Genomic DNA, 24,669 nt, shown 5'->3' with positions numbered 1-24,669 from the left:
GCATGACTAAAAATAAACAAGGTCTATAAATAAAGGGCTAAATAAGAACTTTAGTTTTTAGACTAAAAGGAACGAAAAACGATGTGTTTTATTAACGTAGATCCAAAAATATCTCATCCAAAGCACTGTATTATAATATTTACTTTTTGATGAGGATTATAAACAGAAACTCTATAATGCAGGGGTCTCCAACTTTTTTGTGAGCAAGGGCTACCACAATGTAGAAAAAAATCTGGAGGGTTACTTTTTTACTTGCTTTACTTATTTTATTTTACTTGTTGATATGTTTTATCTTTGTTTAAAGTGTTAACATACATAAAAGAAGGATAGGATAGGGTGTTTTTTTCAAACATACATCTTCTACATTATATAAATGATGCTGTATGTCACATGATTTCAATGGCATCAATCAGCAGACAGAGCTTTGGATATTACTGTGTAATGCATTATAAAAAAGCCTAAAATGCATAGTTAGTATGACCAAGAATTTCCAGTTGTTGCTTAATAAGATGGATATTTCGTCACAGTGTGAAGAGGCACGGTCAATAGTTACATCATCAACCAGCGGTTGCAGAAGTTGTTGTACTCCGAAACTAAACTTAGAAGCATATATGGGGTCAGTGGTTACGTGTGAGTGTGTTTATAACTTGGATGGGTTAAATGATGAGGAAAAATACCAAATATGGTTCACAACTGAACTGAAAAGCTGAACTGAAGATACAAAACCTGCTAATTTTGTCTGAGATGTAGTTTTTTATACAACAATTCCGTCTCAATTTTTAGCACTATAGAGCATCTACTGTATATACTGTAGCACCTCTGTAGAAGCATAAGTGGTTCCAAAGCATGACTATAGCACAACTTATGGTTAAACGTAGCACAATATGGTTCTAGATGATAATTAGCCCTAAAAATTATTCCCCTTTGATTACAAGTCAGTGAACCACTTTTAGTGCTATTTAGCACCCATTTTGTGTGTAGAAGTCAATTCTACAGTTACTTTGAAAATAATTCGAAGTAGATGAAAACAAAAGAATAGGAAAACCTTGGAAAGTGGCAGATATTTAAACAAATAAGAAAGGATACATCTGCATATAAAGAAAGAGAAGACCACGAAACCCAACAAATTCAGTCTACTCAGTTTAACTATAGGGAAAGTGAGTTAACCTTGTATTACTTAAAGGGGTAGTAACCCAAAAATGAAAATTCTGTCTACATTTACTTGCTCTCTTGTTGTTCTAAACCTGTTTGAATGTATTTGTTTTGCTGAACACGAAAGAAGATATTTTGATGAATTTTTGTAACAAGACAGACTAGGAGACCAATGACTTCCATATTTTTCCTACCATGAAAGTCCTGATCTGCATCATGAAAATCCTCTTTATTAACCCCCTGGGGTCCAAAAACGCGGCGCCTCGTTTTGACATGTTTTCTCCTTATGATAGCAGAATCAACTTAAAATACTCCATTATTAATAATCATACACTTACGTGTTTGACATCATTTGAAACTGTGAAGGGTCTTCTTTAATATGTGTTCATTCACAATAACAACAGATCTTTGTGTTTTTGTCAAATAAAGAAAATAAACAGGGTGCGCATTCAGACATTTCTGTCTTCGCCAGCTGTCTCTCAAAACACGTTACAAAAATCAATTGAAACTCCGCGAATACTCATCACACAAATATTCCACACATATCCCAAGAAAGCCTGAAATGTCTACTTTCAGACAAACTAATTATAATCGAAAACAAATATTGCCTGTTTATATAATCTGCATTGAAGTAAAGAGAGTACTGTATTTTCTGGCTGACTTCATTTTCTTTAATGCGGTCACGCCCAGAGGCGGTACCCACTGTTCACATGGTTCATACCATGTTCATACACGCTTAGAGAAACGTGTTAAAAACAGAAGCTAGACGATCAGTCGATGGGCATCTGAAAACCAGTGATTGGAATAACGGTGTTATAAGTAATCGGCGTTACTAACGGAGTTATTTTTTTCAGTAACGTGTAATCAAATAAATTACTGTTTTTCCCATTATAACGCCGTTATCGTTACTGACATTAAAATGATGTGCGTTACTAAAATTTATCTCACTGAAGTGATTTTCACCCGTGTAGGCTCGCTCTCTCAGCCAGACCCTGTTTTTCTCTTGTGTGTGTGTGTTGGGAGAAACATAGCGGATGATGATTGGTGTGTGCGTGTTAGAGAGGGTGGGACAACCACATAGCTGATGATGATTGGCTTAAGTTCCATCGTTAGCCAACCAGAGGCAGAGTTCATGCACAAGCATGCACAGTCCGACTCCGAGCAGTGTAAATAAGTCTGAGCAACTTGGTCACTTAGTCGCTAGATTTAGCAACTTTCTATCACTTTAGCGACTTAATTTCAAAAAAGCAACAAGGACAAATCTAGCGATCGATTCTGGCATGATTGGAGACTTTTGTAGACTGACATGAAAACACGCGTCATTCTCTCTTCTCAACGAGCAGCGGCTGCTGCTGCTGTACCCCATCTCAAAGCACTGACAGGCATCCCGGTCATCGCGCAGTTATCACTCCGAACACACCGGCGACAGGGCGATGACAAGTACAACGAGCATAAAGGTAGCGGTCACAAACACAAAGTATAATAAGCACTACTTTTTCAATGTTGAGGTGAAAGGCATGAATGTTTGTGTAATGTGCAACTTATGCCCAGGAAGAAAAAGTCTCTCCATGTCTGTGGCAAGTAATTCTGATCTAATAAAGCACCTCACATCGTCACATGCTGCCACAAAATTAGTGGTTTCTCTTTATTATCCATTTTATTCATTTAACATATTTAATTTTAAGGGGCATCCAAGTTATTTGAAATATTATAATTTGTTTAAGTAACGCAGTAATTACTTTCCCTGGTAATTAGTTACTTTTATAATGATGTAACACAGTTACTAACTCGGTTACTATTTCTGAGAAGTAATTAGTAACTACAGTATAACTAATTACTTTTTTAAAGTAACGTTCCCAACACTGCTGAAAACAGCTTTTTATAAAACTAATTACTGCAGATGTTTATTTGAGATGTTCTGAATTTAGTTTATATGTACATGATAGTTTATCTGAATGTAGTGCTATCAGTGATATTTACCCATCAGTTATGTATGTAAGGGTATATCTGTGGACAATTTTTAAAAGACTTTGTAAAAAGTCTTACATGTCTGCATCCCTCTCATTAGTACAAAACTATGAAGTCACACTTTTTGGACATAAAGTTATATGGTTACATGAGCCACATGTTTACAGCTCTGTTGTTTATCAGTTTCTTAGTTTAAGTTTTTGAATAGGGTTTGTTTCCAGATAAACTGAAAATGTCCCACTGACCGTCATTTCTATTTTGATTATATTGTTAAGTTCTTAATAAACCCCAAACAAACATGTATACATTTGTCCTCACATTCTTTACTGTAGTTCCTCTCTCACATTCCTGCCTAAAGGCTCATTATGCAGCTCATTATGCAAACCTTTTGTTTTCTGAGCTGTCAATCAATCATTCCCCTAAACAAAAATTGTCTTACAATTTCTAAATCAATATATTTTTTTATGTGAATGAGAAACTCTAAACTACTAGATTCTGTTAAGAAAAGTCTTGTTAAAACATGTTTAGTATGGGTTTTGTGGACTTATATCAGTGACTTAATTTTTTTTTTAAACACGCATTAACATTTTTCTCCCAAACATACAAACATGTACATACATGTAGCTCATATAATATTGTAGCCCAGTTTGTGCTGAACGCAGTGTTATGAGACACTTGCCATTATTATTTTTTAAAGCAACTGAAAAAAGACCAAATGTAAGAGCATGTCAGAACCCCTGACAGTGTCCCAATATGGTGGGACCCCAGAGGGTTAAAGATAAATGATATAACAGGACAGGGGTGTCCAATCCTGCTACTGGCCCAGCTAACAGTTTTTAGACATTCTTTGAACGTTATTATTTGGTTTTAAGAACGTAATTCAAAACATGAAAGGTTCAGACTGTTGTTATAATACTGTTCTAAGAACATTTTTAAAAATGTTATTAAAAATTTCCATTCACCATTAAATTAATGTTCTAAGAATGTTTTCCTAACATTCAGGTTATAAAACATTATGTTTAAAAGTTCGGCAACGCTTTATTTTACAGTGTCTTTGTTACACATGTTACGTGTAACGTGTTCATTATTATAGTAATAACAGTTAATTATGCATAATTACATGCAACTAACCCTAAACCAAACTCTAATCCTAACCCCAACCCTAAGTACATGTTGTTAATGAAAACTTAGTACTTCAGTGTATAATTACACTGTAACAGTGATACCGTAAAATAAAGTGTGACCAAAAGTTCTTAGAACGTTAAAAGTGTCCAGTTTTCTAGATGTTGTATGAACGTAATTGTTTGGTTATTCAAAACCTTTAAGAAAGGTTCAGTCTGTTGTTAAATTAATGTTCTAAGAATGTTTTTAAAAATGTTAATAATAGGTTATAAAACACTGTTTAAAAGTTCTTAGAACGTTAAAAATGTCCATTTGCCCACCTTGTAAGAACGTTCCAGTCTTGTTATAAAAATGTTCTAAGAACTTTGTTTAAAACATTCTTAGAACATTCCATCCCCATTATATTGACATTTTCCTAACGTTCCCATGAAATAAAAAAAAACTTTGTTGAAGGTTTAATGTTATAATGTAATGTTATTTTTGTTATAAGAACATTATTCAAAACATTGTAAGAAACTTCAAATTCACTCATATAAACAATGTTTTTCTAATATTTTAAAAACAACATTCCTTTCACTTAAACATTCTTAATGTTTTTGTATGTAAATGTTATCATAATTATATTGGTCTAGAAAATACAATCTAGAAATTATAAAATAGAAAGCTAAAATATTATTCACAGTAGCCTTAACTGTAACGATACAATAAAGTGGAGGAGGCAAGCGCAGACGATCAACACAGTTTTATTAATAATGATGGTAAATACAATGAATCAACAGAGTGAATGACTGAGTCCAGGATGTTGGCAATGGTGATCGAAGGTCTACGGTGGTGTGAAGAGTGTTGAATGGTGAAGTCGGTGGTGAGTGCGATGATGGCCAGTGGATAGAACCAGGAACAACCAAACACTCACACGGAGACGACAACACGAACACAAATCCAACACGACGACGAGAGACGATAATCCAAGTGATTGCAGCAAACATGAAATGAGGATCTGACAACAGGGAGAGAACAGGGTGAGTATTTGTAGCTGATGGTTGATGAGGATCAGCTGGAGCGAGGCAATCATACACAGGTGAAAGGGATTGCTCTAACGAGCACATGGCAGGGGTAAGTGAACAACACACACACACAAACATGACACGGAGGAAAACAATGGATTTTCCTACCGTGACAGTACCCCCTCCCCTAGGAACGCCCCTTGGCGTTCCCAGCCTGCTTTACCTGCTGATTGAATTCATCAATAAGGCGGTGATCCAGTATGTCCCGAGCAGGAACCCACCTTCTCTCCTCCGGACCGTAACCTTCCCAATCCACCAAGTACTGAAAACCGCGTCCCCTCCGTCTAGAGTCCAGAATACGATTGACCGAATACGTGGTCTCCCCATTAACGATACGAGGCGGAGGGGGAACCGGGGCAGGCGGATTAAGACGGGAAAAAATCACCGGTTTAATTTTGGACACATGAAAGATGGGGTGAACCCTCCTGTACGCAGGAGGAAGGCTAAGACGCACTGTTACCGGATTAATGATTTTGGTAACAGAAAACGGGCCAATAAATTTGGGCGCAAGCTTATTCGAAACGGAACGCATCGGAATGTTCTGGGTTGAAAGCCACACTCTTTGACCGACGACGTAACGGGGAGGCTTCGACCGGTGGCGATCAGCCTTAGCCTTGGTGCGCGACCTTGCCTGGAGTAGAGCTCTACGAGCTCTGGTCCAGGTGCGGTGACACCTCTGGACTAGTGCGTTTGCGGAGGGGACCGACACCTCGGATTCAGTACTAACAAAATTAGGTGGTTGGTACCCTAAACTACACTTAAATGGAGACATGCCCGTAGATGACACTGGCAGAGAATTGTGTGCGTACTCCACAATTGAGAGTTGTTGACACCAGGATGAAGGATTGTTGGATGCCAAACACCGCAATGCCCTTTCGACATCCTGATTGGCTCGCTCGGTTTGACCATTGCTCTGGGGATGGAACCCGGAAGAAAGACTAACAGTCGCTCCTAACAATTTACAAAACTCTCGCCAGAATTTGGACACAAATTGGGGACCCCTGTCAGAAACCACGTCTGTCGGAAGGCCATGTATACGGAAGACGTGGTCAATGACAGTTACCGCTGTTTCCTTGGCTGATGGCAATTTGGGCAAGGGGATGAAATGAGCCGCCTTCGAGAACCGGTCCACTACGGTTAAAATCACCGTATTACCCTTGGAGGGTGGGAGGGCGGTAATAAAATCTAGCGAGATGTGGGACCAGGGTCTCGAAGGGACAGACAGCGGTAAGAGTAACCCATCTGGAGGTCGATTGGAAGTCTTACCAACAGCACAAACCGAGCAAGCCAAGACGAAGTCGTGGACATCACGAGCCATACCAGGCCACCAAAATCGTTGCTTGACTAGAAATCTAGTTCTACTAACCCCTGGGTGACAAGCAACACTGGAACAATGACCCCACTGGAGAACGTCTGACCGTAACCCCTCCGGCACAAATAAACGGTTCGGTGGGCAACGAGCCGGGGGCGTACCCCTTCTAAGGCTGTCAAAACCTTCGATTCGACCTCCCATCTGAGCGCGGAGATAATGATTTTCTCCGGTAAAATGGGCTCGGGAGTAGCAGTACGATCGGAACGCTCAAAAAGACGGGATAAAGCATCGGGTTTGATGTTTTTGGAACCCGGCCGGTAAGAAAGTGTAAAATCGAAACGACCGAAAAACAATGCCCACCGAGCCTGCCTGGAGTTAAGTCTTTTAGCAGTTCTAATGTATTCGAGATTCTTATGGTCCGTCCATAAAATGAAAGGTACACCCGACCCTTCAAGCCAGTGACGCCACTCCTCCAGTGCTAATTTGACGGCCAACAACTCCCGATTGCCAATGTCATAGTTAACTTCCGCAGGAGATAAACGATGAGAATAATACGCCCAAGGATGCACCTTTCCATCCGAGGATGCGCGCTGGGATAACACTGCTCCTACCCCCACCTCTGACGCGTCGACCTCCACTATGAATTGACGTGAGCGATCAGGGGTGACAAGAATAGGAGCTGAAACAAAGCAGCTTTTCAGTTTGGCAAACGCAGCCTCAGCTGCGTCTGACCACCTGAACGTCAAACTAGGGGAGGTCAAAGCGGTCAGAGGCGCGGCTAGTTGGCTGAAATTGCGAATGAAACGCCGATAAAAATTGGCAAACCCCAGAAATCTCTGCAGGGCCTTGCGAGACTCTGGGGATGGCCAATCTACCACAGCCTTAACCTTCTCAGGATCCATGCGAACACCCTCAGTCGAAATGATGTGTCCTAGAAAAGAAACAGACTGTGCATGAAAAACGCATTTCTCCGCCTTGACAAACAATCCATTCTCTAGCAACCGCAGAAGCACTCGTCGTACGTGTTGCACGTGTTCCTGGAGAGACGAAGAAAAAATCAATATGTCATCCAGGTAAACATATATGAACTGATCGACCATGTCTCGCAACACGTCATTAACGAGTGTTTGGAAGACTGCCGGCGAGTTAGATAGACCAAAAGGCATCACGCAGTACTCAAAATGGCCACGAGGGGTGTTAAAAGCAGTCTTCCATTCGTCCCCCTCCCTAATGCGGACCAAATGATAAGCGTTACGTAAGTCCAATTTAGTGAAAATGGCCGCTCCCTGCAACCTCTCAAAAGCTGAAGACATAAGCGGCAAAGGATAAGTATTCTTTACCGTTATGTTGTTCAACCCTCGGTAGTCAATACAAGGTCGCAGAGATCCGTCCTTCTTTCCCACAAAAAAGAACCCCGCCCCCGCTGGAGAAGAGGAAGGGCGAATGAACCCCGTTGCTAGAGAACTGGATATATATTTCTCCATGGCCGCCGTCTCTGGAATAGACAAGGAATATAACTTGCCCTTAGGCGGAGAGGTACCTGGCAATAACTCTATCGCACAGTCATAGGGACGATGAGGAGGAAGAGAATCAGCCCGCGACTTACTGAACACCTCCTTCAGGTCGTGGTACTCCGCGGGCACGTTAGTCAAATCCACTGCTTCCCCCTGAAACACAGACTCAGAAACATTAACACCAGCAGACAAAAGACAAGACAAATGACACTCCTCGCTCCAGCTAACCACAGATCCGAGACGCCAATCGATCCTGGGGTTGTGTTTATGGAGCCAAGTGTGACCGAGAACAATGGGAGTCTGAGGTGAGTCTATGATGAGGAAAGAAATCTTCTCCGTATGGTTACCAGATGTGATAAGTGAAACAGGAATGGTGGTCTGAGTGATGACTGGAAACTTGTGTCCATCAAGTGCAAAAGGTGCAATGGGGTGTTTGAGAGAGGTGAGAGGAATCTTGGTCTTACATGCGAAATTAAAGTCCATGAAACTGCCCTCGGCCCCAGAATCCACCAAAGCGTGTTGATCCAGTGTGTGAGTAGACCACCGTAGTCTCACCGGAAGGAGTGTCGATGTAGATGAGGTCTTCCTGGCAGAGATCCCACCCGATAGTAGCCTCAGATTTACTATCGGGCTTGATCTTTTACTGGGCAGCGCTGGATGTGATGTTCTGGGCTGCCACAGTATAAACACAGTCCATGGGATCTCCGCCTGTTCCTCTCCTCCCGGGAGAGCCGAGCTCGCCCCACCTGCATGGGTTCCAGATCTCCAGGTGGGCTGACCGCAACCTCTGGCCGCCGATGCTGAACCTCGGGACTGGTTGTGCGAGTGGTTCTCCCCCTCCGTCTGGCGGCTTGGTCTAGCCGGTTGTCAATACGGATAGTGAGATCGATTAATCCATTGAGTGAAGATGGAAGTTCCACAGCTCGAATCTCCTGTTGGATGCGGTCAGCCAACCCATGCAGGAAATGATCCCACTGCGCCTCTTCGTTCCACTTACACTCCGCCGCCAGGGTGCGGAACTCGATGGAGTAATCAGATACGGACCTCTCTTCCTGACGTAGGTCCGCTAACAGTCTGGCCGCCTCTCTCCCGGCGACGGAGCGATCGAAGACCCGTTTCATCTCCTCCGAGAGGGCGTGGAACGAAGCACAGCAGCTGTCGTGGTTCTCCCACACCGCCGTCCCCCAGAGGGCAGCCTTCCCCGTGAGCAAGGAGAGCACGAACGCCACCTTCACTTCCTCGGTGGTGAACGTGCGGGGCTGCAATGCGAAATGCAAAGAACAATGAGAGAGAAATGATCGACAAAATTTCGGCTCACCCGCATACTTCTCCGGAATCGGAAGGCGTGGTTCGGACTGGGGAAAACCCCCGGTGGCGATCGGCGGTGTGGGTGGCGTGGGGGGCGCAATGGGTGGCGATGGATGTTGTTGTTGAGCCTGAAGGGCGAGCTCGGAAACCTTCGTCACCATTGCTTGGAAGGCTCGACCCATCTCATCTATCGCCTTGTCCTGGCGATCCATACGACCCACAGCTCTCTGTAAAAGCTCTTCTAGATGAGATGGGGAGCGATCGCCTGCTGCCTCCATGATGGTCAGATCCTTCTGTAACGATACAATAAAGTGGAGGAGGCAAGCGCAGACGATCAACACAGTTTTATTAATAATGATGGTAAATACAATGAATCAACAGAGTGAATGACTGAGTCCAGGATGTTGGCAATGGTGATCGAAGGTCTACGGTGGTGTGAAGAGTGTTGAATGGTGAAGTCGGTGGTGAGTGCGATGATGGCCAGTGGATAGAACCAGGAACAACCAAACACTCACACGGAGACGACAACACGAACACAAATCCAACACGACGACGAGAGACGATAATCCAAGTGATTGCAGCAAACATGAAATGAGGATCTGACAACAGGGAGAGAACAGGGTGAGTATTTGTAGCTGATGGTTGATGAGGATCAGCTGGAGCGAGGCAATCATACACAGGTGAAAGGGATTGCTCTAACGAGCACATGGCAGGGGTAAGTGAACAACACACACACACAAACATGACACGGAGGAAAACAATGGATTTTCCTACCGTGACATTAACACCCCCTCAATGTATGTTAGTACAAAGGTTTTTTTTAAATTATGGTAGCTCAAACATGCATTTTAGCCTGGGACCGAGATAAGCCCTGTCTGGTTAACTGCTCTATTGTTTTCCCATATCAAATGTAGGGTCTTTAAGGTTAGTTGTGATTTTGAAGTGTAGATGGATCCTCCCATTGTGTTTCATCATCACAGTTCAGGGGCATATGATATCAACCTCACAGTTGTCCACTGTATCACTGTAGCTTCGATGTATCTGTGAAAATAATATAACCATAAACATATTTTTATATTAGAACTTAAAATATACTTACATCATGAGATTTAAAATATAAATGGAACCCATACTTAAACAAAACAGTTTATGGGAGATGCATTAAAAATTAGACAGTACACACAACACCTCTAACTTCAGTGTTAATGTGTTGTTTAATAGGTCATTATCAATATCTGAATGAGAAATGAACTGACCTGCTACCATCTGAAAACTCTGTAGCTTGCTGAAATAACGTGAGCTAATGTAAGAATGTAATGTACCATAATATGTCATTGTACTATCGTAAACACAAAAAATGTAGGTGGGCAATGGAAAGCACGCAAGATTCATTGTATTTTGTTAAATAACATACTGATCTTAAGTGCATTCGTAGAACGAACTCACATATACAGGTGTGAATGTTACTAGTATTTATATGTTTAGTATGTTGAATTAGTTTGCTTTATATAATTTGTAATTCACTGAGTGATTTTTCATGGTGGCAATTCTTGTGATAGTTGTGTTCAGCTTCTGAGTTTTGTTTATGCTTTATTCTTGATTATTGTAGATACCATGCAACTGGTTGATGCTTTCTAAGAATATAGTGGATCATACTTTAACAAATTTCATAGTTGTGTGTAATAAACTCACTTGTGACAAACAGTGGCTTTGTGTTACTGTACTCTGTGTGATAGGCTGGATCTCCTCTCTCTGCTCTGCAAACATAAACTCCTGTGTGCTTCACAGTCACTGATCTCACTGTGTAGATGCCTTTAGATCCTCGAATGCTGTCTGGCACAAGCTCAACTTCCTCTGTAAAAAGTCAAAATATGGTATGTTGAAATAAAAGAAAATTAAGCAAAACATGGAAAAGTGTCCTTGCCTATTACACTGTTTCATAAAATCAGTAAGTCCATATTGTGAGTAATGTCATGGCTGAATGTATTGCAGGTTATCTCGTTATTCAAATCATGCTTTTTCTGCATGCAGAACTACCAGGCGTCTCGCCTCCGGCTGTCAAAAAAATGTAGTCGTGTCGTTTCAGTAAAAACTAACAATCGTTGAACTCAGTGGATTGTTGTTTTTAACTGCAGTTGCAGCATTGCACCACTGCAGTGGCGCTGTTTCAATATCAGCACAGCAAGGTGTTGACTACACTTAAAGTTGTTTTTAAAAATGTAAAAAAAAAAGATGGAATATTGTGGTATTTATAAATTACTTATCTGTGAGCTTCATTATTTTTTTCATAATCAAAAACGCTAATCTCCTCCACTCCTCAAAATGACCTCTTTACTTCATGTCGCACGGATTGGCGCGATGGAGCTATCGGAGACTTGTTTTGCTAAGCAATTAGCTACGGCTGCGTCCGAAAACTTAGGCATCTGACTTGTGGCAAAGACTTCATGAGGCAAAGACTTCGGAGGCATGAAGGCAGCTCAGAGAAACACTTTCGGACGCACTTCATAGGCAGTGTGTTTGAATTATAAACAGAGAGAGACTTTGTGATAACTAATCCCATTTGAAAACTACAATACTAATTTCTCATTAGAACTAAAAGGTGTAAAAAGTGGAAATATAAATTTATCTACAGTAAATTTGTGCTCCAGCTGCTTTCTTGGCCACCATTTTATTTTTTCGAACTCGACCAATCACATTCCCCACGCGCACACATGCATGGTGGGACAGGACGATGGAGGTATCTCAGGAGTCAGGAAGTAAACCTAACATTGGATTCAGACATGCCTTGATGCCTTCCTGTCTGGGAATGCTGCATCAGAAGCCTACATGGCCCAACTTCCAACGATCCTATTAGATCTCGATTGACAACATCAAGTCCCGCCCTACCTATTTCAGAAGCTGTTTCACTTTTATATATGTCAAGACAGGGAAAATAAGACAACCGCTGCTTCCATGTGCACAGGTTTGCAAGCTAATGGTGCTACACTTCTACAAGAGGGTGCCAGAACAACAATTACCCATAATACAGTGCATCATTAGCAGCAAATAAGGTGCCCATTTTTTACTGGTTTTATGAGTGTATAAACGGGTTGATGTAGATGTGAAGCAGATTTGACCTGTGGATTCATGTTCAGTGAACCAGCTGAATGTCCAGCCTGTAGAGGAGTTTGTAACCTCACACATCAGAGTCACCGAATCTCCTTCAGTCAACCACTTCTGAGAAACACTTAAAACTGTCTGTGGTTTATCTGAAAGTGATCAATCTCTCATGAATAACATGTTACACTTCATCTCTTCACACTAATAATGATGAACAAACATATAAACTCACCTGATGATACAGTCAGTGTAACAGCATCACTCATCTCAGTGTTGTGTTCACGTATCTTTCCTCTACAGGTGTATTTACCACTGTTAGTGTGTTGAATGTTGTTGATTTTACACTCTTGTGTGTTGCATTGTATGATTATAGTTCTGTTATTTGTCTTCTCTACAGTCCAGCTGTATGTCCACTCAGTGTCTCCTGTACCATTTACGTCACATCTCAGAGTAACAGTTTCTCCTCTGAACAACTGTTTGTCAGGCTTAACACTCACTACAGGTTTTGGACTCTCTGTATAAACATAATTACCATCAAGTACAGAAACGGCAAATCATACTAAAGTAGAAGAATATTCCAAATAATATTTTAAGAACTCAGATGCAAAACCCTTTAAGTGTATCTGACATGTTTTCTTGTAAATAAGCATTTTTATTAGACTCTTTGGGTGTTTTCAGACCTGTAAATCGATTGGCATGTTTTGGCTAATAGTTCAATTTCACACACAGTTTTTACTGGTAAATTGCAGTTAAAGTCTTATGTGTGAATAGAAACTTTCTGGTAAATCAGTGCTGCCAATTAACCAGTAAGAGAGGTTGTAAGATTACCAGTAATTTATTGCGCAAAGCAGAGTGGCCATTACAGCTCAGGTGTGCATTATTTTTCAGTAATTCAATGGCCCAGAGTCAATTATTCTGCTTATACTACAGTAACCACACTTCAAGACATCGATCACATGATATATTTAAAGGGATTCAGTTTTTGTACTTGAATCGCTATTGTGAGTAGGACTATTTCTTCTGCGTCTCATCCAACAGCTCTTTTCTTGTTCCAAAACATCATTTTAAAGCTGCAGTTGATAGCATTCTAATGCAGTTATTAATGAAGTTATTAGAAAAAGAGCGAGAGCGACAGAGACACAGAGAGAAGAAAGAGAGAGAGAGCGAAAGAGAGAGGGCAAGCGAGAGAGAAAGAGAGATAGAGATTGTGTAAACGAAGCTACTCCTGTGTCTCTCTAAACAGCACTGTTATTGCCTCGGAAAATCGTATGTCATGTTGTTTTTGTTAGTCCGTTATTACAGTTAACTATGGGAAGTGATATGGAACTGTAATGCGGTAAAGAGAGTTGCCTGGAACTACATTCACCGTGCCTTTCCCAGAAAATAATTGCACACCTCAGAACGTTCATCAGCCAATCAAATTTGGGCATTCAACGGACCAATAGTATACAGTAACTAAGTATAATAACAGTAGCTTTTTGAAGCCATTTAACATTCCACAAAGTCAGAAAGACACAAAAGTTTAGTGTGACATCAGGCTGAGTAAATGATGATAGGGCTGTCATTTTTGGATGAACTATACCGTCTAACCCTGACTGAAATCCATGGCATCTTAAATTTCATGTTATCTCTCACCTGTAACATTTATCCACAGTCCATCACTGTAGTCTGTGTAATAGTCTGGTTTTCCTCTTCCAGCTCTACACCAGTACTGACCTCCATCTGAAACTTTAACTCTGTGGATTGTGTAAGAGTTTGTTTCTGTTGTCATCTCCTCAGTGTTTTGTGTGTGTTTGTACCAGTAAAACTTCCATCCAGTAGACTGATCAATGTGACACTTCAGAGTCACTGTGTTACCTGTCAGTACAGATCCTTCACTATCTGATGTGAGTTTAGGTTTTGATCCTGCAGGAGAATAAAACACATTCAGAACCTGAAGAGACGCTTCTGAGTTTTTGTTAGTCACAACAGACTACTTACAAGACATTATAAATCTAAATGATTAAATAAATAAAACAATAGATCTCTGGTCTTCTTAAAACATTAACACAACACTTCTGATAAATCAGTTCTGTGGTCAAGCTATGAAAATACAGGGATAACAATAGCAAATTAATAAAGGTATTATCAGTACACCTTATCGTCTCACCCTCCCCATAAATCATCTAATCCTTTCTTTCTTCCTCAACAGGCAATGTCCCTAAGAACTGTTGAAACTTGAAGTAACTTTTTATAGCACCGTCACAACAAGATCTCATGGCAATTGATACATATTTAATAACGTGGCAAGTTTGTAAGAACACATTCGTACATTTTTGTCCGATTTGCTTTGTACTAATTCATAAGAAATAGCCAACTTAAATGAATATGGATAAACAGACTCACCTGATACTTTCAGTGTAACTGCATCACTGTTGTGTGAGGATCTTGATCCTCCGATCTCCGTTCCTCTACATGTGTATTTACCTGCGTCAGACTCACTAACAGATCTGATTGTGTATTGTTGTTGTTTATTCTGCTGGATGATTGAATCATCTTTATACCAGCTGTACTGCCAGCTGCTGACTCCTCCTCCATTGATGCCACATGTGAGAGTGACAGTTTCTCCTCTGAATACATGATCAGCAGGCCAAACAGACACTTGAGGTGTTGGTCTTTCTGTACAATGACAAATAATTTACACTGTCAAATATTGACCTGCATTTTTTATGAACTCTGATTGCAAAACAAACATGCTGTTTATTAGATTACAGATTTTATCATCTATATTTGTAATTACTCCTCATTCAGTGTTTAATGGTGATGTTTATTGTAATCTCAGCACAAAGTGTATTATGTCAGTATAAATACTTACCATTTAGGGTCACTGTTATTGGTTTACTGTCTTCTGTGTAAACATGAGGGTTTTCTTTTCTTCTGGCTTTGCACTTATACTCTCCTCCATCAAAGACTCGCACAGATCTGATTGTTTTAGTTCCTGTAGTTTCAGTGGATTCAGTGTTTGAAGGGTTTATGAAGATAAACTCCCATCCAGTGGACTGATCAACCTCACAGGTCAAAGTAACTGTGTCTCCAATGAACACAGACGTCTGTGGCTGCACAGTCAGAGTTGGTCGGGGAATATCTGTCAATATAAAACAAATAAAAATCATTATTTAACACATTTTACATCATGTATCAAATGTTACAGTATGTTGTAGATAGAAATAATAAACAGACTCACCTGATACTGTCAGTGTAAATGTATTACTGATGTGTGAGTATCGTGATCCACTGGTCTCTGTTCCTCTACAGGTGTATTTACCTGCATCAGACTCAGTAACAGATCTGATTGTGTAAAACTGAAGTTTATTCTGCTGAACGTCTGAATCATCTTTATACCAGCTGTACTGCCAGTTGCTGACTCCTCCTTCATTGATGACACATGTGAGATAGACAGTTTCTCCTCTGAATACATGATCAACTGGCCAAACAAACACTTGAGGTGTTGGTCTTTCTGTACAATGACAAACAGGTAACACTTTACAATAACAGTATATACTAATACATAAATTAATAACCCCTTAAATATAAACTAGTGATAGTTAAGCCATTTACTAATCAATAACTAACCATAACTATGTCATGAGTCATATGAATTTGTGCATGAATAACAGCCACTTTAATTACACATTTGTCAGGGTTTGGGACGGGAGACAAGAGAACCCAAGCACAGACGATATGGGGGAGTGAACATATGACATTTATTAACACGAAAACTGAAAACAAAAACCCACGAGGGGGCAACACAACATTAAACAAGAAATACAAACACTGACTAAACATGATAAACTAGACTAAGATGAAACATATGCTGAACATAAATGGCTCCTAGACACGACATGAATTAACACACTGACTAGACAAGAAACATTCTGATGAAAACTATAACTGAATAAACACAATAGACTACGAGACATGACATGATTCAACTCAATGATCCAGCACAAGACAAGAGACAAGAGGAGATTAAATAGGGGAAACTAAACAAGATAACGAGGGCAACACAGGTGAATGGGATAAACTGATAATGAATAATTAACAGGGAGAACAAGGGGCGGGGACTAGAGACGATACACCAGAGGCACATGCCACAATAAACAAGGCATGGCCTCTACATGAAACAAGAGACTGTCAGAACTCTGTCATTACAATAAAACATAAATATAAAACCAAACTCTTGTGGCAGAGTCCTGACAACATTAATACATGTTTGTCAGTTAATGCATTAATTAACAATTTAGGTAACAATAAAAAAACTGTTTTAAAATTCATAAAAAAAATAGAATTGCTCCTAAAGAAGACAAATTGCGAAATACAATTATTATTATTTTTTATTTATTGTTTTGCAATATGGGTTCATTACAGTAATTTCTTGCTTTCCATCCACCAATCTCTGCTGATTTTTAGAGAGCTGAAGGGGGAGATTTGAACAGAACACGGTAGAAGAGTAGAAGAGCAGATTCAAGTGATTGGAGTAAAATACATGGAGCAGTGTAAAAAAGCCTCCTAAATGAAAACGGCGTACACCAGTAACACTTAAGTTGACTCGCTGTTGGTGGCTCGGGACTCGAAGGCCAGACTCAACTGTTTAAGTTGATTTTTAATAGAGCAGTGTTGAATTTTTTGCTTCTGGGTCCTCTATGTTTCAAAACCAGTGCTTAGGTAAGCCACTGGCGTTTAGCGTTAAATAAATGCTTAAATAACCAGATGTAAATTGTTGTAATATACACATGGAGGGCATGGAGATTGTGGCTGAGGACCAGAATGACAAGCAGGTGGGGAGAGACATGGGGAGTGAAACAGGGGACATGACAGGAGATGCTGCAACCGGTAGTGCTGGCTGAGGTTGTAGCAGTGGCAGAGTTGGCTGAGCAGGCTGTGGCAGCGTTGGCTGAGCAGGCTGTGGCAGCGTTGGCCAAGGAAGCTGTGACTGCGCTGACGGCTGCGGCTGCGCTGGCTGCGCTGAGGGCTGTGGCTGCGCTGGCTCTCTCTGGACTACAGAGGCCGGGGGGGGATTGGGTCGCAGCGGTCAGCGGTGCTGAAGGGGAAGGTACGGAGGCTGGCTGTGATGCCAACGCTCCCTTCTTACGCTTCTTCCTTCGTGGGCGCAGAGCAGAAACTGAGGCAGGTAAGGTGAGAACTGTGGTGGGAGCAGCAGGTATCAAAGAGGACCCCTCTGATGCCGACTCCCAAGAGATCCTCCGCTCTCGCTTACACCAGAGACTAACGGGCTGGACCGAGCTCTCAGAGACTGGGACGGGGAGCACTGGGTTACCCAGCGCCATAACACAGATGACGCGATCTGGAATGCGAGGCAATGGGCTGGAACCGGATCTTGCTGATGACTTGGCAGTCTGGACCCCTTGCTGCTGTTCGAGGCGGTCCGTCATCTCCCAGTAGGGTAGACGTGTCAGTTCCGTCCGCTCTCGCAGTGGTGGTGGGTCATTAAGAGCAGCAATGAAATAGGAGTTGGCCAAGTCCTCCGGAATAAAACACCTATTCCTCTCCACATGTTTGGCAAAGTCTCTGAGGGGGATCTTCTTCTGGGGTGGAAACGGCCCACTACCAGTAAGCATCTCAGAAATTAAATCGCTCCACCACTTCGAATCAGACATGGTGAAGTTGTCTGCTGGGTTCAATATTGGCTTGTGCGTCTGTCAGGAATGGCAAGACAAGAACCCAGGCGCAGACAGATGTGCACAAAAACACTGAAGACTTTAATTAACAAAACACAAGAACAGCAAAACATCACAAATACTAGATACCAAAACACTGACTAGACTAGAACAACACTACAAACAGACATTACCAGATAACAATATACTAGACTTGAACTATTCATTACACGGTACTCACGGGTACAGAGACAAACGCACAAGCACAGAACAAAGAACACAGGGACATTAAATAGAGAGAACTAATGAAGGGAACAGCTGAAAATGATAACAGGTAAGGGATTGTGTAAAAAGTGACGAGACACAGGAAATACGTGGTCTTATAAAACAATCCCAAAACCACGTATCTCCCACATAAAACATTGTACTGTCAGGACTCTGCCATACTAGAACTAGATAAACAACAAGACAAGATACAGGCAGAATCCTGACAGTACGTAAGTCACTCTTAATGGCAGCAGTGGAGTCATTAATTTTAATTGACCCTTCGCTAAGCCCCACCCTCCTTAGTTACTGTTACTATGCCTGACAAACTTCTGCGTCTGGCAAGTCTATTACAGTATGTTTGCACCAGTATCAGACCTTCCCAAGAAGATAATTAGTAATTTTGGCAAGCAGGTGAAATATCTGAGAAACAAGATAAAAAGGGAATGCAGTATGCATTCAAGGGATATATCCACGACATATGCAACCTATTAGAAAATAATTTAAAGCTAAAGCCTATAGGTCCCAGTGCAAGCAGCAGCCGCCTCGCTGATCAACTGTTTATGGAAGTTCCGCAACTTATAAAACCTGGAAGCAACGTCTCATGGGAAAGAGTAAGAACTCTGTGTATGTTTTGGGGATCACTCTGAATCTGACCTGTGTTTATTGTGATCTCAGAACAAAGTGTATTGCAGTATGTGAGTATAAATACCAGTGCCGGTCCTAGATGCTGGGGGGCCCTAAGCAAACCTTTGTGACGGCCCTCTTGTCAGTGCATTTTAAAAAAACATTCAATGTTGCTGTTAGTTATTTGTTAACTAACCACATAGGGGCAGTTACCCGGACAGGGATTATCTTAAACCAGGACTATAGGCCTTAGTTTAATTAGGAAATATAACTAGTTTTAACAAACATGCCTTGCTAAAACATTACTTGTGAACATTTTGAAGCAAAACAAAGTGCACTGATGTATTTTTAGATAAGTCAGTGCAAGTTATTTTCAGTTTTGACAGCTCTTACAATTATTTTAATCAAGGACTAGTAGTCTAATCCCTGTCCGGGAAACCGCCCCATATTTTATAGCTGTATATTATTCCCATATGCACATTACTTTGAAACCCTGACTGATAAACTTGCTGATTTTAACATGAAACATGTATTTGCTGTCAAGCTGTTTTGATTTAAAATGTGTTGTGAGAAGCACAAAATAAACCTAATTTAAATTTAAATTAATTTAATGAATCAAATTAAATATAAATACATACTCTTAATACAGTAAAAAATAACCATTTGAAACGTTACCCATTTACCAAACCTAAACAAACTGAAAGACAAACACATTTAAGTGCATAAATGTTGTTAACTTTATTTATTGACAAATTATTAATTACTGAAAAATACATATAAAGTGCAAACGAAACTATATGGAAATTTGAATTTGGAAATCTGTGAGTAGGCTTTTATTTTGAAAAGATTACACGCTTTTGTTTAACAATACTAACAAGACTTTAAAATATTACAAACACATACCTTTTTCTTGTTACCTTGCTTCACGTTTTTCTTTTCTTTATTCTGCTCCAGACGGATAGTTTCGTTTTAAAGCAATAGTGGGCATAATTATACGCGCATCGTTAGCACATCACTCTCCTGTGTCACGCACGCGGCGGTTTCTAAATGCGAAGGCTGCAACCGTAGGTCTCATGCGTGCTGCACATTTTCAAGCTTGGTTTATTTAAGTTAAATAAGCATTTCATTTGCAAGTTATAAGCATAATATATCAATTAACCGTTAACTAAGAACAATAGTCAACTTTATAATTGTTAATATTCTGAAATACGTCTTTATGGCGCAGGCTGCAGCCTACAAATGTGACCTCTGAAACGGCCTGCATGTTGTCTGAGTACATTTCAGTGAATAAAGAAATCATTAAGTATTTTTAAAAACCCGCATACATCTGCATGTTTGCAAATTATTTTAATTATAGCGTCTTGTTTTCATTAAACATAATAATAATTTAGATTTGGTATAATGGTTTTACAATATCTTAAGATCAAGGGGGCCCTCTAGTGGTGCGTGGGCCCTATGCAAATTGCATAATTTGCATAAAAGAAAAGACCGGCACTGATAAATACTTACCCTGTACTGTCACTGTTTTTGGTTCACTGTCTTGTGTGTAAACCTGAGAGTTTCTTCTTTTTCTGGCTTTGCACCAGTACTCTCCTCCATCAGAGACTCGCACAGATGTGATTGTTTTAGTTCCTGTAGTTTCAGTGGATTGAGTGTTTGATGGTGTGATAAAGATAAACTCCCATCCAGTGGACTGATGAACCTCACAGATCAGAGTAACTGTGTCTCCAATAAACACAGACGTCTGTGGCTGCACAGTCAGAGTTGGTGTGGGAATATCTGTCAATATAAAACAAATAAAAAATCATCTTTAAACAATTTTTACATCATATATCGAATGTTACATTATGTTGTGGATAGAAATAATAAACAGACTCACCTGATACTGTCAGTGTAACTTTATTACTGATGTGTGAGTATCGTGATCCTTTGGTTTCATTTCCTCTACAGGTGTATTTACCTGCTTCAGACTCAGTAACAGATCTGATTGTGTAATTCTGGAGTTTATTCTGCTGAATTTCTGAATCATCTTTATACCAGCTGTACTGCCAGCTGCTGACTCCTCCTTCATTGATGCCACATGTGAGAGTGACAGTGTCTCCAATGAATACACGATCAGCAGGCCAAACAGACACTTGAGGTGTTGGTCTATCTGTAATGACAAATAATTCACACTATAAATAATATCAAATATTGACCTGCATTTTTATATGAACTCAGAATGCAAAACAAACATGCTATATCACATTGCAGGTTTTATCATTTATAATTGTAATTACTCCTGATTCGGTGTTTATTTGTGATATGTTTATTGTGATCTCAGTGTATTATGTGAGTATAAATACTTACTCTGTATTGTTACTGTTATTGGTTCACTGTATTGTGTGTAAACCTGAGGGTTTTCTTTTCTTCTGGCTCTGCACCAGTAATGTCCTCCATCAGAGATTTGCACAGATCTGATTGTTTTAGTTCCTGTAGTTTCAGTGGATTCAGTGTTTGAAGGGTTTATGAAGATAATCTTCCATCCAGTGGACTGATGAACCTCACAGATCAGAGTAACTGAGTCTCCAATGAACACAGACGTCTGTGGCTGCACAGTCAGAGTTGATCGGGGAATATCTGTCAATATAAAACAAAAAAGTCATTGTTTAACAAATTTTACATGATGTATCAAATGTTACAGTTTGTTGTAGACAGAAATAATAAACAGACTCACCTGATACTGTCAGTGTAACAGCATGACTGATGTGTGAGTATCGTGATCCACTGATCTCTGTTCCTCTACAGGTGTATTTACCTGCATCAGACTCAGTAACAGATCTGATTGTGTAATACTGAAGTTTATTCTGCTGGATGATTGAATCTTTATACCAGCTGCACTGCCAGCTGCTGACTCCTCCTCCATTGATAACACATGTAAGATTGACAGTTTCTCCTTTGAATACATGATCAGCAGGCCAAACAGACACTTGAGGTGTTGGTCTTTCTGTACAATGACAAACAGGTAACACTTTACAATAACCGTACATGAATAATCATGTAATAATACATAAATTAATAATCACTTAAATATAATTAATGATAAGTTAAGCCATGTACTAATCCATAACTAACTATAACTATGTCATGAGTCATATGAATTCATGCATGAATAACAACCACTTTAATTACACATTAATACATGTTTGTCAGTTAATGCATTAATTAACAATTTAGGTAACAATAAAAAAAAATCAGTTTTAAAATTCATATGCTTACAATACCAAGATACAAGGTACTCAAAGTATTTTATTGAGTAAAATAAATATTCCCTTTTTCTGCTTGCGTGCTTGTCAATGTAAAGGCAAAATCAAAAGGAAGATAGATGTAATGTTAGAGTCTACATCACTTGGCTCACCTGTTGCACTTTACTATGTGGCCTGCTGCTTTTTGCACTGTCAAAATATTCTAGTTAAAATCATTCTGACCAGTCTTCAGAAATGACAAAATGTTAAGACATGTGTCAAACGCATTAACCAAAGTCACAATCCCAAATGTATAGTATTCATGCGCTTCGCAAGACCATCAAACCGCCAAATCATACCAGTTTATTTGTAAAAATCATTAAAATGAGAACAGCTGTGATATTATTTTTATGTTATTTTAACTATTGTTTATTAAATTTTTCTCATTGCATCATGATCAGTGGTTCAGCCAGGGGCGGATCTATGGGTGGATTGACAGCTTGCCCACCCAGTCAGATCCATGGAAATACATGCTTAACCCTATTAGACCGCGAGAGTACCAAGCGCTATTCATTCGACCGTAACTCTGCATCTATTTGATCTATCTAAAAATTTGAATTGCTCCTAAAGACGACAAATTGTGGGGTTTTTTTCACACAAAAAAGTAGGGATGCACCGCTAGGATTTTTTTGGGCCGATACCGATTCCGATTTAAACAGACAACTTCTGGCCGATACCGATGCCGATACCGATATTAAACACTTGTATGCAATACTATACAGTTGGTCTATTAGCTAGTTTATTTCTGCATCAAATTATTTTTACCGAACATGGATTGGATCTAATTAACATTCAACTGACCAACATAATAAGAGAGGCACAAATTAAGCTAAAACAAATATAATAAGACAGCATGACAACCTTCAAAGGTTTTTTTTGCTATTCAGCATTTATTTTATTAACATCATTAACTCATTTTTTACATATAGTGGATTTCTTTATGCAGTTAATTAATAAACAATCGGTATCTGCCTTTCTCGTGCTATTGCCGATATGCCGATGGTTTCAAATTCATCAAAAATCGGCCGATAAATATCGGTGGCGGATACATCGGTGCATCACTACAAAAATGGAATTATCTCAGCTTTTTGCTCAAAATTTGGTGCTTTTGAAGAAACCTACCCAAATTTGAGAGGTGATAAGAAGAGAACTAATCAAGGTACAATGAAACTCTTTTTGTTTGAAAGCATAGGGTCCGTTCTTTCATTTGGTATATTGTAAGTTTATATATTTAAAGAAGAACATTTTCTGGAAGGCATTAAACTTTTCTGAAAATCATGAGAAATGCTGGCACTGGCTGGCAATTTTTTTTAAAAACGCTGGCGAGGAAAGAGTTAATGATTAAGGTTGACTGTAAATATTGCAAGAAATGCATTGCCCTTGAATTATGTTTATAACTCAGCTGCAGGGTCTCAGAACAAAGTGTATTGCAGTATGTGCGTATAAACACTTACTCTTTACTGTCACTGTTATTGGTTCACTGTCTTCTGTGTAAACTTGAGGATTTTCTCTTTTTCTGGCTCTGCACTTGTACTCTCCTCCATCAGAGACTCGCACAGATCTGATTGTTTTAGTTCTTGTAGTTTCAGTGGATTCAGTGTTTGAAGGGTTTATGAAGATAAACTCCCATCCAGTGGACTCATGAACCTCACAGATCAGAGTAACTGTGTCTCCAATGAACACAGACGTCTGTGGCTGCACAGTCATGGTCGGGGAATATCTGTCAATATAAAACAAATAAAAATCAGTGTTTAACAAATTTTACATCATGTATCAAATGTTACAGTATGTTGTGGATAGAAATAATAAACTCACCTAATACTGTCAGTGTAACTGCATAACTGATGTGTGAGTATTGTGATCCGCTGGTGTCTTTTCCTTTACAGGTGTATTTACCTGCGTCAGACTCAATAACAGATCTGATTGTGTAATACTGAAGTTTATTCTGCTGGATGATTGAATCATCTTTATACCAGCTGTACTGCCAGCTGCTGACTCCTCCTTCATTGATGACACATGTGAGATTGACAGTGTCTCCTCTGTATACATGATCAGCAGGCCAAACAGACACTTGAGGTGTTGGTCGTTCTGTCCAATGACAAACAATTCACACTGTAAATAGTATCAAATATTGTCCTGCATTTAAAACAAAGATGCTGTATATTAGATTACAGATTTTATCATCTATCATTGTAATTACTCCTGATTCGGTGTTTAATGGTGATGTGTTTATTGTGATCTCAGCACAAAGTGAATTATGTGAGTATAAATACTTACTCTGTACTGTCACTGTTATTG

The 24,669-nt window shown here is 39.9% G+C and overlaps 1 protein-coding gene across 1 annotated transcript in view; it reads right to left on the bottom strand.

The window, feature by feature from the left end:
• Nucleotides 1–24,669, bottom strand: part of LOC129425493 (Fc receptor-like protein 5) — a 99,402-nt gene that overhangs the window by 8,340 nt on the left and 66,393 nt on the right. Inside the window, exons 11-12 of the mRNA XM_073856657.1 lie at nucleotides 12,443–12,688; nucleotides 11,133–11,294 (exon numbers count right to left, since the gene is read on the bottom strand). Coding sequence (XP_073712758.1) covers nucleotides 11,133–11,294; nucleotides 12,443–12,688 — 408 coding nt within the window. The remainder of the gene's footprint in view (nucleotides 1–11,132; nucleotides 11,295–12,442; nucleotides 12,689–24,669) is intronic.

The sequence above is a fragment of the Misgurnus anguillicaudatus genome, chromosome 19 (assembly GCF_027580225.2).
Source record: "Misgurnus anguillicaudatus chromosome 19, ASM2758022v2, whole genome shotgun sequence".
NCBI lineage: Eukaryota > Metazoa > Chordata > Actinopteri > Cypriniformes > Cobitidae > Misgurnus > Misgurnus anguillicaudatus.
The sequence above is the reverse complement of the archived record's forward strand: the minus strand, read 5'-3'. Positions and strand labels throughout refer to the sequence as shown.